At 40.6% G+C, this 12,663-nt stretch overlaps 1 protein-coding gene across 8 annotated transcripts in view; it reads left to right on the top strand.

Moving 5' to 3' along the window:
* Positions 1-12,663, top strand: part of KLF12 (Kruppel like factor 12) — a 259,481-nt gene that overhangs the window by 76,012 nt on the left and 170,806 nt on the right. For all 8 annotated transcript variants that reach the window (XM_030476576.1, XM_030476582.2, XM_030476577.1 and 5 more), the window contains exon 2: positions 3,291-3,354. In XM_030476576.1, the coding sequence (XP_030332436.1) occupies positions 3,334-3,354 (21 nt within the window). In that variant the 5' untranslated portion in view covers positions 3,291-3,333. The remainder of the gene's footprint in view (positions 1-3,290; positions 3,355-12,663) is intronic.

Below are 12,663 nucleotides of genomic sequence, written 5' to 3' on the forward strand. Positions count from 1 at the left end.
GTGGCAAAGTATTTTGTCTAGTTTCAGTTACAGAACTTGGATTACAAACATCCTGGGGGCTAGACCCAAGGCAAGAAAGGTAGACACTCAAAGTGTAATTTAGGTAGATATTTGGGTATGCTGATTCAGTGCATTGCTGCACTGAATTTCAGCCTCGCCTGTTGTTATTGATTTTAAATGTTGAGGACTGTTGGAAATCTGTAGCTCATGGTTAATGTATATTTTACCTGTACCTTCTGCAGAATGTTTGTTTTATGGAATTTACAAGTTTTCCTGCAAGAATCAGAAGCATAGGAAAAAAGATAAAGTACGTGGCTGCTATTAATGTCGAGGTAGCCATCCTCAGGATAACCTGGGTTGCTTTGTCTCTGAACCTTGCTGAAACGGTGCTTTCAGTGATCCTGCCTTACCTGATGTTCGGGCCCCCTTTGTGAGTGTAGGAGAAGTCATGCTCTGTCTTCAGGGAAGTCTGGTGTGACTCAGGGCCTTTGAAAGGGATTGCAGAAGTGTGAGTGCAGATTAAGAAACATGGTTGTGCCCAAATGTGGGATTTGCTTTGTAGAGGGAGAAGTTAATAAATCCTGATTCAGCAAATGACTTAACTTTGCAAATGAGTTGTTCATTTCCAAATGTATGTTCCCATATCAATCTGAATTAGAAAAGGGGGAGAACAGCATGAGGAATAATGTGTAACTGCATTAATGGGAATTTACTTAAAAATTAGCAGTATGTAAAGAGATGTAAAAGTGATCCCAGCATGAACTTGTTTTTTAATGAATTAACATGGGTTTATATATTCAAAAACGTTCTATTTGTGGAGGCAAGGACACCTCTACACAAAGAGCGGCCTCTTTTAGTGGCAGGATGGGTGCACTATATCTGTAAGGGCAGACGGTCCTATTTTTCTTATGCATTTCAAAGTCTTTTCATCTGAAGCTGAATATTTTAACCTCTTCTGAAAATCAGGCAATGTATTTGTGGAGTTACTATTTAAATGTTTTTCATATGAATGGTTTGCTCTTCATCTTCTCCTCAAAAGCAGCCTAAAATAGTTGGAGCAAAGAGGCCCGTGGCCTGTATGGACGGCATGTGTGGAAAGTGTGCCTTGGCCACCATAATCAATGCTCTTGGTCACCCTGGTGGTCAGTGCTAGGGGATAAACCCTGTCCTGTCCCCAAACTCTGTATGTTATGGTGGAACAGCATTGCGGGATAGTTGCGCTGCCGGAGCTTGTAGTGTGCCTGGCTTGTGCTTGGTGAAGACAAGGACAAGCAAAAGCGCTTCCATGGAGGGGAGCACCCTAGTAATGCAAGGACATGGGCAATTCAGTGGTTGATAAATAGTGCAGACCTGAAAATAATTAATAAGCAAACCCAGTTATTTGTCATTGCTAATTAAATAGCTTTTTCATAACAAGGGTGGTTGTATATGATTTAATAACGCAAAACTAGCTGCAGCTGTGGCTAGTTGTATAGAGGTGTGTTAGGATGAAACACGTACCCATGTTTGCGCTTGTCACCATAGCTACGGTAACCTAATAGGACTTAGTGTTCTTGTGTAACTTGAGGCTAAGTTGTGTTGTGGGAGCGCGAATGTCTGTGTGCATGTAGGGAAGAGTAATAATGAGAAAACCTGGAGAACTGAAAACAGTGACAGGTCAAACTCTGTCTTCCTCTGAAGAGACCCCAGGAAGCTCTTGAAAGCATTACATTTAATTTTAGAGAACTTGATAACTTGGTTATTTCCTGCTCGGATTAGATAACTACATCATGTAAGTCCAGCATATGGAAAACCTGGTCCACTAGTCCCGTTTTTGGACATTAGCACAGAGAAGGAGCAGCTAAAGACTCAAAGGTGGTTCTTTGAGTGTACAGTTTAAAATTAAAAAAAAAAAAAAAAAGAAAATCTACTTCATGAAATGGAAATTTTTAAGAAATCCAAATAATGCCAAAGGAGATTAAACAAGAAAAAGAAGTCTGCAAGATGCATGAGCGATGGGACAAACGGTCTAGAATAGTTAGTGTGCTCTAAGCCCACAGTATTTAATTACGTTTAGTTAGGTCAGTGTTTGTGGTGATTTTGCAACCTTTTATAAGTCATAGGAATATCTGAATTTACTTTTTTCTATTAAGCGTGATATTTTGTTAGAAATAAAATTAAGTGCATGGTGTTTAATCAGTATAATAGTAGCAAAGTATATGAGTATTTATGAATTTTATATGCTGAAGGGAGCTTCTTGTCTTGTTTTCAGTGTAAAAGTTTGCTTAGTGTTTGGAAACCTGTTAGTCAAGTTGTCGTATATACAGCAGTAATGAAATAGTGGTCTGTGGTTTAAAAGCAGGCAGGTGATGCTCTGCTGCTGTTTGAAGGATAACCTTATTTTGAATGATACAAAAATAACAGCAGATTGTTTATAATAACTCTGACAGCAGATTTAGATTCTTGACTTCACACCATTTCCATTATTAAGAGAGACATATGTATGTAGCATTTGCTTCCAGATATATGCACATATTCTGGCAAGAGGTTTAAGACATACTGTCTATTATTTAAATTTTGGACATATGAAGCTTCTCTTCCCTCTTCTCCCAGGCTTTAAAAAAGTTAGGCTACTGGATTAGTATATTTTCTTAAACCTGAAGGAGCCTTCCAGAAGTATAATATAGTACTTAAATCTCTTTATGTATTTTTCTTTTATAGATTCATATGGAAACATAACTAAAATAATCATGTATCCATAGGAAACCTTTCAGGAAATAACTATTCAAATTTTGTAATGGTCTTGCACAGTTACTTCCCATGGCTGGAGTATTGACTGAACTCACTAATAAATGTATTTTGGCTTTTAATGCATTGTTACCCAGATCTCGCATAGTATTTCTGGGAAACACATTTCGAAATACCCGTAAAGAATATTGGCACTCGGAAACTGCTGGAAGGTTTTTGTCTTTACCTGTACAAATGCAGGGTACTGATATACAATGGGCCTTGAGGATTAGTTAAGGCAGTTGGGATTTAGTGCGCTCAAGTAGCAGCTCAGAAATTAGAGACACTGAGAGTGTTGACTGAAATCATTAGTTAAGAGGAAACATAAGGTTTTCTCCAATATACTTTTTGTCATATTTATCCAGTTTTATTTAAAGTGCTTATAAACTTCCTGTTCTTCTGACCTCTGTTTTACTATGGAACAGATGTTGGTGGTTAGGGTTTTTATTTACAGTAATATTTGAGAAACTAATGAATCTCTAAGAAAATACATCAATTAAATTATTTAATCTTTTCTTTTTCAGAATTGAAGTGGATCTACGGACAAACGGATGACTGAATATTCATATGAAGAGGAAAGCCATAAAAGTTGGTTGACATTTTTACAGCTGTATGCATTATACATGTTACTGCTATTATCAAAAATTTATATTGTGTTACAAAACATAATAGATTAAATTGCTGGTCTGAGCTTCATATGCCATATTGTCTTTCAGGCAGGGGAATGCTATAGTTTAACACAGCTGGAGCTTAATGCAACAGTTTCTGGCCAAACCTGAATGTTCAAAGGAAAAACCCAGTAATACGTTAAGGAAATAAGTAATTCCTTTGAAGCCAGGTGTTTGAATGGGCTGATGCATAGTGGTGTTCGTTATTCTTATATGCCAGGATGAATGGAGAATGAGAGAGGCGTTACCTTCCGTTACAGCTACTGGATATGAAGCTTAATACGTTGTGGGGTGGCATATTGACAAATGCTGTTTAAGAAGTCTGATAGGATGTGATGTCTTTGAAGGCATCTTGGTGCTTTGTTTTCTTATCATAGAGAGACGGCTGTCTTACAGCATGCACATTCTGTGCTAGTTAAAAGGGAAGAAGCTGTTAGTGGACCTCTGTGCTTTATCGACTTTATTGATAACATAAGATGATCAAATTCGGTAGGCCTTGACATCTGTCTATCTGAGTTGTCAGCGGCTGTGAACTGCAGGCTTTGGCTGGGATACTACATTAACCAGTTCCTGCCCAGGCTGTTTAAACAAAGCTGGCTCTACCTGTGGGCTTGCACTGAAGCAAATGAATTATAATGACAAATGCAGGGTGCAGTACAGTGGAATACAGGTCACGGTCCACTGGGATGCTGCACAGCAGCTCCGTTAAATATGGCCTTCTGGAAAACCTAGTAGTCAAGGAGGGATATGTTAAGGTGGAAACCCCCTTTTCTAGAGAGCTTTATTCCTACCCCTGACTGGGATCCAGGGGTTGAACAATCAAAAAACCAGCAAAACCCCCAGATTGTTTCAAAAGTGCGGTATCAGTTCAATACCAGAAATATAAGTCTGTAGTTCTATTAACTTGAGCAAAGTTGTTCAGAAGGACAAAGATTCTTCCTTCACTTCACTTATTTCAGTGATAATTTGGTTTTATCAATCTTTCAGTGATTCAGAAGTTTTGCAGTTTATCAATGACTGACTTGGATACAGGAAAGTTTAATTCCTTCTTGGGTGCTCCTTTTTAGTGTTCACAACAGGTGGTGGACATGCTGATCCTAGCTACCTCCAGATTCCCAAGCAGCATAAGACCTGAGGGAATCATCTGTGTCCTTGAATCCAGTCTCCTAAAATAAGCCAGTGAAACAATCATTAGATAGAATTATCTATAGAATTTTTACTTTGCACGTTGCAGATCCCAGAATCCTGGGATCCAGAATCCAAATTTAACCCTAATAGAGACAGTGAGTGGTTATTAGTAGCTCTGCAGTACTGTACACCATTTCTCTATGGGATCAGAGACTCTGTATGCCCAGATGTGAAACCGCAGTTGCTGCTTGCTAAAACCAGCGCACGAAGTCTTAAGGAATTTCTCTTTGGTTTGATTGCTGACACGTTGATGGCTGCTCTCCATACAGACGTCTGATAGCTCAGGGTGGGCTCGCATCGTGGCAGAGCAAACACCTCCCTGCTCTGGCCTCCTGGCGATGAAAAGCAGAGTGAAAAACTAATACCATCCAAACCTTGCTTGCATCTTCCAGAACTGCAGTGATAGGATCCTGTATGTACAAACTCAGGGAGGCTCTTTACTGGCAGAAAGCATGAGAGGATGCAAAGACCAAACTAATTATCTGTAAGCTACCTTTGGGTATTATTATGGTACAGTGGACTCTTCATACTATCCAGAAGACAGCACAGGGCAGTATTGCCATAATGTGGTAATGTTTTGCATTGAATTGAGGATAAACTGGACCACACTAGAGGACTGTCTAAGGTATTTGGCTTGGGAAGTGACACCAGGGCAGTTAAGGATTTGTCAGATCCTTGGGAGGGACTGTCATAACCAGAGTCTGCATAGTGGAGGGAGGGGTTCAAGCTCAGGCAAACACTATGACTCTTGGACTAACCTGGCTTTTTCCCAAGTTTCTTGGAAAAGACTGTGGTTGCATGAAGGATGCAGCACTGCTAGCTCTGTATCTCTGTTCCTCTCTTTGGTATTGCCTTTTTGGTTCAATGCAGAGTGGTGGCAGAAGGAAGGAAGAACAGGAGAACAGGGTGACCTCTTTCTCGTCAAGCCATAGTTGCACTCTCTCATGCCCTTCTGATAACATCCCGCAGCAATCATGGGAAAGCTGCACAAAATATGTGCAGATAAGGAAGGGGATGCCGAGTTATTTCTTTGCATGCTTTCTGTTTGGCAGTTTTTGCAAAAGTAGGGCTCTGAATCCAGCTGTTAATCTTTTATATTAGGAAAGTACCATGATTAAATCATATTGCTGAATGAGAAAAAAATGTGGCTATGTGGAGGAATTCAAAGTTCGAGGCTAAAAATTCCTTTTCTGGGAAGACTGATTCCTGAAAACTTGAGCAATAGAGGTGAAGAGGACTTCTCTGTGGTCACTGTTAAGATAAGTTGATAAGGTTCTGGCTTCAATAGGAAAGAGGTTGGATTTCACCCAGCACCCTGCCTCAGCCTTTCGCTTTGTTGCTGCTTAGCTAACCAAGTTTTGAAAGTTTTCCTTTGCTAACGGGAATATGTTGGTATATCATTGGGGGTATAAAGAACTTGGGTTGCATCATCTGTGTGTTATATTGTTATATTTTAGGTTTTTGTTGGTCTCCTCAGACCATGTCATAATATATGTAAATGTGATTTTAAATAAATAACTGATATCTAAGCATAAATGCAACTAAGGAAGGAAACATGAACACGAATTTTTGTCTCATAAAATGAGGTCTGCTGAATCTTTCCCAGAAAAACGAGAAATATGCAAAATAAACGTGATGGCATACACGTATATTGAATGTACGCAGCTTACAGTGCTTCTATGTTTTCCATAATAACAGTGACTGAATCCAGAGGTTCAGTTCTCTATTGAATCTGACATTTAAAGTTCATGGTTTTCAGTCTACGGTGATTGAATGTGAATGTATGGAGATGAGAGACCAGGGTAGGAGCTGGTAAGAAAAATAGGTAACTGACAGGGTGGAACTATAGCTCAGAAAGTCCTGGGCAAAATAAAGATCAAGACTTCAAATGAAAAACAAGGGGACAGGACTAAAAGGAGGTCAGAAAGCAAAATTAAGGGGGAGAAGAGGTTGTTCAGATTGGGAAGGCGGGTCTGGGTTGTACTTAAGTCGTCTGGGGTGCTATCTTCCACTCACACTGTGGTTTCACAAACAGCTTGCAAAAATACTACTGGGATAGTTCAGTTGAGCAGGCTTAATGATAAGCTGAGTTATTTAATTCTCAAAAAATGATAAACAACACAGAGTGTATTGAATTCAGTGGTGTTAGGAGGCGACTGCTTATTTTCTAAAGAGGTCCGTGTGATAAGCCCAGGGAAAGTATTGCTGTCTCGTGAATGTAACCTATGTGTCATCTCTTTAAAAAGTCAAAACCAAACAAAACGAACCACCAACAAAAAAACCCCAAAACCTAACAAAACCACCCAAAACCAAACACAAGAGCAATCTTTGGCTCAGCTGCTTAGAGGGCTGGACTCAATACAAGGGGGTGTTTCCTGAACTCTCCAGAGCTCACCCCATCTCTGCGGTCTCCCAGCCTCTGGTGTGCGCTTGTTTCACTGCCTCTCCCTCCCTCATCAAGTTCAGCAAAGGGAAAAATCCTGCACATGGGGAGGAATAATCCCATGTTGTTCCTGCAAGCTGGACGAGACCTGGAGTCATCGTCTGACTTCGGAGCTGCCCTGATTTTGGATGGAGTTTGGACTCATGGGACTTTCAAACTTTACTCTTTTTTCAGCGATTTTAAAGTCTGGTCCTGTCAAAAATGGCTTGGGTTTTTTTGTGTGTGGGTTTTTTTTTTTTTTTTAATGTATTTGAGGGTGTTTCAAGGAAGTTTTATGTTTTTATTTGCATAATCAGCATATTAGTAGCAGTGTGGTGATATGTTTTAAGTTTTGTTGTCAGCTGTCCCCTCTGTATCTACTGCAAACAAATGCAGTTCTAGAAGGAAAGTGACTGCTCTTAAGTGCTCATTCACATCTAACATAATTCAGTGTATTCTTGGAGTATAATTATGACTAGAAACATCAACAGGATAAAATATATTAATCTCAAGGGGGTTATTTTGCACTGGCTATCAATCTATCCTTTCTGTCATGTGCTTTTCAGTTTAGATTACTTGCAGGCAAAGATGTTTTGTCTCAATTCATTATGATTAGAAGTATCTTGGATAAAACAATGTAGCAAACGACCACTGAAAAATGGCCAATGGCCCCATTCAGCAAGAGAGGGAGACTGTGAAGTTCTTTTGGTTCGTCTAGCGTTTATCAAGATGGGTCCCTTAACAGTCGATTGGTGGTTGGTATTTAATGACTGTTTCACAGTGTAAATAGATAGCAGGCAGTTTGTTGTCCAGAGTCCAGTCATTTTCATAGGACAGACCTGCTTTTACTTACTGTCACTGAAAAATGTAAAACTTATGCTGAAACTGTAGAGTGGGAGAAAAACTTTCCCCCAAACCTGATATATTCAGGAAAGGGAGGAGCAGCAGATTTTGCTTCTTTTCATGTTCCTTACACTGACTGCCACATATTGTGCTGTCTCCTGCTCCCATCCTTTCCAGTCTGGTGCCGGTGGGACTGAGGGGTCATGTGTTGTGGGAGGTGTAGCCTCCAGGTTTGCTCAGTGCTGGCTCGGCCCTGCTTGATTTTGGGTGAGATGGTCTTGAAACTGATCCCCATGGCTGAAAAATTGCTGGGGGCATTTCCAGCACTTGTCTCTTAGAAGGAGAAAAACATGCCTGCAACGAATCCCTTCAGCTCGATGTGTCTGCATGGGAGCTCATACCTCTTCCCTTTGCCTTTCTAAAGATAATCAATGATTTCTGGGAAGACCTCGGCATTTCTATTAGGCTTTCCTTATGAACAGCAGTAGAAAATGTGTTTTGCACAGATTCTTTCTTCATTTCTGCTGGGCAGTTGCTTTCGTAGCCTAAATGGTTTCTTGTTTCTGGGTCCTGGGTCTTGGCTCCATTCCATTCATTTCCCAACTGTTTTGGTGTGTTTACACAGTGCTCTTCAGCAGCTGGCTTGGGGCGGGTATCCAGAGCACACCCACATACACACACACACAAAATCAGTTCATCAGACTTACGCCAAATCATATTTAGTGCTTGGCTTGTGACCTGACCTTGTTTAAATCAAGTTGGATTATGATTTTGAGGGGTTTGGCTTTGTGTCATTCCTGCCAGTATGTATCAGGGGACAGACATCTTGAATTAAAATCCTACTTATTAAGCAGTTTTTTGAAACAGGAAGAATACAGATTTGCATTAAAAAAGATGGCAGCAACTGTCATGTGAGGCGGTGGTGCGTGGGAGTAAGGTGGCCCCCATTGTAGTGCAGCTCACAGGAGAGTAGTTGGTCTAGAATTGACAAAGTGGGATGAAAACGTGGAACATTTAAAATACCAGAGTTCTTTTCATAGTTCATGTCATTACAATTATTAAATGTCATTGTAAAGCAAAGGTAGATCTTGCTGGTGTTGCCGAGATCACTCCTCCATGAAGAGATAGGTGGTGGTGCTGAGTCTGTAGTTAGTAAATTGTGGATGTAAGTGAAAGCTGTGTTTAAGGGCCTGCTTCAACACCCGTTGACCTAACTCAGTGCAGTAGAGTGCCTGTTAAAAGACTTCTGAAAGTTAATAGATGTCCCCTTAAAATTTTAGTTAGTAAACGTGTTGGAATCTATCATTTGTATTACTTGCTGCTGTTGATTGTAAGGCTTGGTGTGTGACTACTTAAATTTTATTAATTTAGGTTGTATAGAGCTTAAACTCTTCCTGGGCTGAGCGTCCTCCTGTAATTGTTGCTTTACTTTTTAAAGTTTGGGGATACGGGGGGATTTGAGGAGTTTTAGTTTGTTTGTTTTTAAATTCATTTTGGGAGTGAAAAAGAACCAAAATAAACCAAACTTGAATCGTTTAGCCAGGGCAGAGAACAAATACAGCAAAATTAGCCTGTGAGCATAAAATAACAAGCTGCTTTCTAATAACCCATGGTTCCCATGTCTGGTATTTGAAATGAGTGGTGTGTTGGTGTTCCGGTACTGGAGGGAGAAGTGTTGTGCTGTTAGCAGAGTTCTCACTTCTTGGGAGGAAGAGAAACATATGCCGCTACCTCTTGCAGTCTCCAAAATGCACTTTCATAGATTATATGAAATAAAGTTATGGAAGCTGCCTGAGGATCTAGGTGGTCATTTGATGTGGGCATTTCCTCAGTTCTGGCTGCAGCTGTGTTTAGTACGTCAGGACTACCAAGCCTAAGTGTAGGACATGCCGCATCTGCCTTGCCAAGTGCATTCACTGCAGGGAGCAAACTGTGTCTGTGGTGTGAGTGATGCCAGGTCCCTGCATGCCCACTGGCCAGGGTTAGCTCCCTCCATACTGGTGTGCTGATGCCTTTAGGAGTGTGGGTGTTCTCCTTTGTGGAGGACGCCCAAACCTTTGCGGTGCTCCTGTTGCTCGTTATTGTTGTTGTAATTAATTGGAAGCTATCAGTGTCTTGTTTCCATGACATGAAGGTATCCATTGCATGCTCTGGGCTCGGATGTGAGGCTGTGCACAAGGGTCTGAGGGGGTAGGCTTGAAGGGTTCGGTCGGACCAGTCAAACTGGTAGTGGTTTGTCCACACTGTTACTAGAAAAGCCTGGAAGGATCAGTCCCCCAGACCACAGTCTGGTTTTGGTGTTGGAGGAGGCTGGCTGGAGCAGTCCAGACAAGAGCTGGGAAGTGAGCTGAGTGTAGTAGTGGTTTAGTTTAGATCAGGAAATGCTTCCATGAATGTCCTGGCCCAATGTGCTTTGGTTCACCTCATAGCATGGACTTGGACTGTGCATGCTAGGCGGCTTTTGGAAGAAAGCAAACTAGGAGGTGTGCTCCAAAACGCTTACCTAACGTGCTCTGATTTCTCATGGGCTGTGGGTATTTTCAGTTAAACTGAGAAGATCCCTTCCAGTTGAAACAATGCAGCTTGCTGAGGGAGGTGCAGACTCGCAGTTCTGCTAGGTGAATGCTCAGGGCCCTCCCATTTGAGATTGCACGGTGTCCCTCTTTGTTTAGTGGTTTCTCAACCAGTTTCTCTTTCAGAACAGCTTCTTCAGTTCCTCTTTCAGGTGATACCCTTGCTGAGGATGAGTTGTTAAGTGACGGTACATTGTCCACAGGGAGCTAGATGTCAAAGGTCTGGATCCATTCCTTTCAACTTAGTCATTTTGCTGAAGGCTTCTCTATACCAGTAATCAGTAGGCAGCAGTGAGCATCTCCAGGGGGCAGTTCTTCCAATGGGATTTCTATATGTCCTCCCTGGAAGAACAGATATCTCCTCTGCCTGTAAGCTGTGCTGGTGCAGACATGGCTCCACTTTGCTGGACTCATTCTCTAGCCCTTGGGTTTTGAAAGCATCCCTGAGCATCCCTGCTCCTGCAGCCTGAGCTCCCTGCTGCAGCATGTTCTCATGGGAATGAAAGAGCAGTCACCGAGCTCATTTCACCTTTTATTTCTACAGCACTTACAGAACAATTATACTAATTCTAATAATGACTAAATTTATACCACTCCAGAGAGGGAAGCACAAGGCATTGAATTTCAAAGCTGTTTGACAAGACCATTTTGATGTGTGTATTTTCAGAAGTATGACAAAAATTTCCAAAGTGCTTAATGGGGAGAAAAATGTTTAAATTCATGCTCTTAGGTTTTTGGTTTCCAAGAAGCTGAATACTATTCAGTTTGTTGGCCACGATCCATCAAAAAGACTAACAACGAATTTAAACCAGAAATTTAGAGGACTTACTACTTCTGCTGTTCCATAATGACTGTTTCTGGTTATTAGTTATCAGGTTGTAAGTCTGCATGGGGAAAATGGGATATTTCTCTTGTAGGAGGTATTAATTCTCAGCATCCTGAAGCAGCACAGCTAACTGCATTTTGGAGTTGATCTTTACTTCTCAATGAGAAGGGAAAAAACCCATGGTTCTTGGTCTGCACAGTGATGCTGATTAAGATACATTGAACCAGAAATTGAAATACTGCATATGCTTTCTTGTTTTCCTTTTCCCACATATCTGACTATAAACATTTAGTGCTAGAAATAAATGCATTGGATTTTATTATTTTTGACATGCAGTGGAGAGAATAATGTCAAACAATGGCAATTTGTCACTTTTCATATGAAGGCGTAGAACGTGTTTGAATTCAGTAGCTAGCATGTAACGAGAAGGCAGTTATTAATACTGATATCCACTGCTAACAGACCTGAATAATGATTCCACTGGATACAGTATTTCATATACCCAAGGACATGCGTCTAAAAGAGAAAATAAGCTTCTGGTATTAATCTAAATCTTGACCCACTCTTACGCTTCCCACATGGCACTTCATGTGTACTCCTGGTGATTCATTAAGTCTTTCTTGTGCAGAGGTTCGGTGATGAGGAAGGGGCAAGTTTTCTGCTTTGAGGCTGTCACCTTCTTTTGAACTTCGCTATTTATGTAATTTTTTTTGCTGTTGTTTCAGTTCAGTTTGATAGCATTCCACTACAGCTGTGATTGCTGCACTCAGTCAGCTGTGATGGACATGTGGGCATAGCTCAAGTGAAAACAAAAGCCTTGGCTATCAAACGTTATAGGTAAACATGTACTGAGTTTCCACCTAAATTTCTGAGTAATATAGACGTGTTTTAGTATTTATATTAACAAAACTAAAAACCAAACCCAACAAAAAAGATGTCCAAGAAATAGTGAAATTCAAAACGTTATTTTTTTCCTTTTTTTTAGAGGAGATGGTGCAACCCCAAAACCCAAACATTTGGAGTTAAGTGAGTTTCATTTGAAACTATATGGCTTTGTTAGGAAGAGAGATGATAATGAGAATCTCTTTTGCAAACTAAGAATTAAGGAGTTTCTGTTGGTCTTAGGAAGATGAAAATTACCTTAGATGTGTAGGTCATCTTAAGTGCAGTGGAACTGAGATGCTGTTTGCTGAACTACTCTTTGGAGATTTACATAATGGATGAGATACAGGAGCTCTAGGCGGCATGACAGTGGAGTTTATTTTATCACAGAATGTAAAACAAGTGAATTGCCTTAATAATCTCTGCAGAAAGCAAGGATCATCTTTTTTTATATGCAGAAAGAGAGCCAGAGATTCATAATACCCTGGCTATTCA

The sequence above is a fragment of the Strigops habroptila genome, chromosome 2, assembly GCF_004027225.2.
Source record: "Strigops habroptila isolate Jane chromosome 2, bStrHab1.2.pri, whole genome shotgun sequence".
In the NCBI taxonomy this organism is placed as follows: domain Eukaryota; kingdom Metazoa; phylum Chordata; class Aves; order Psittaciformes; family Psittacidae; genus Strigops; species Strigops habroptila.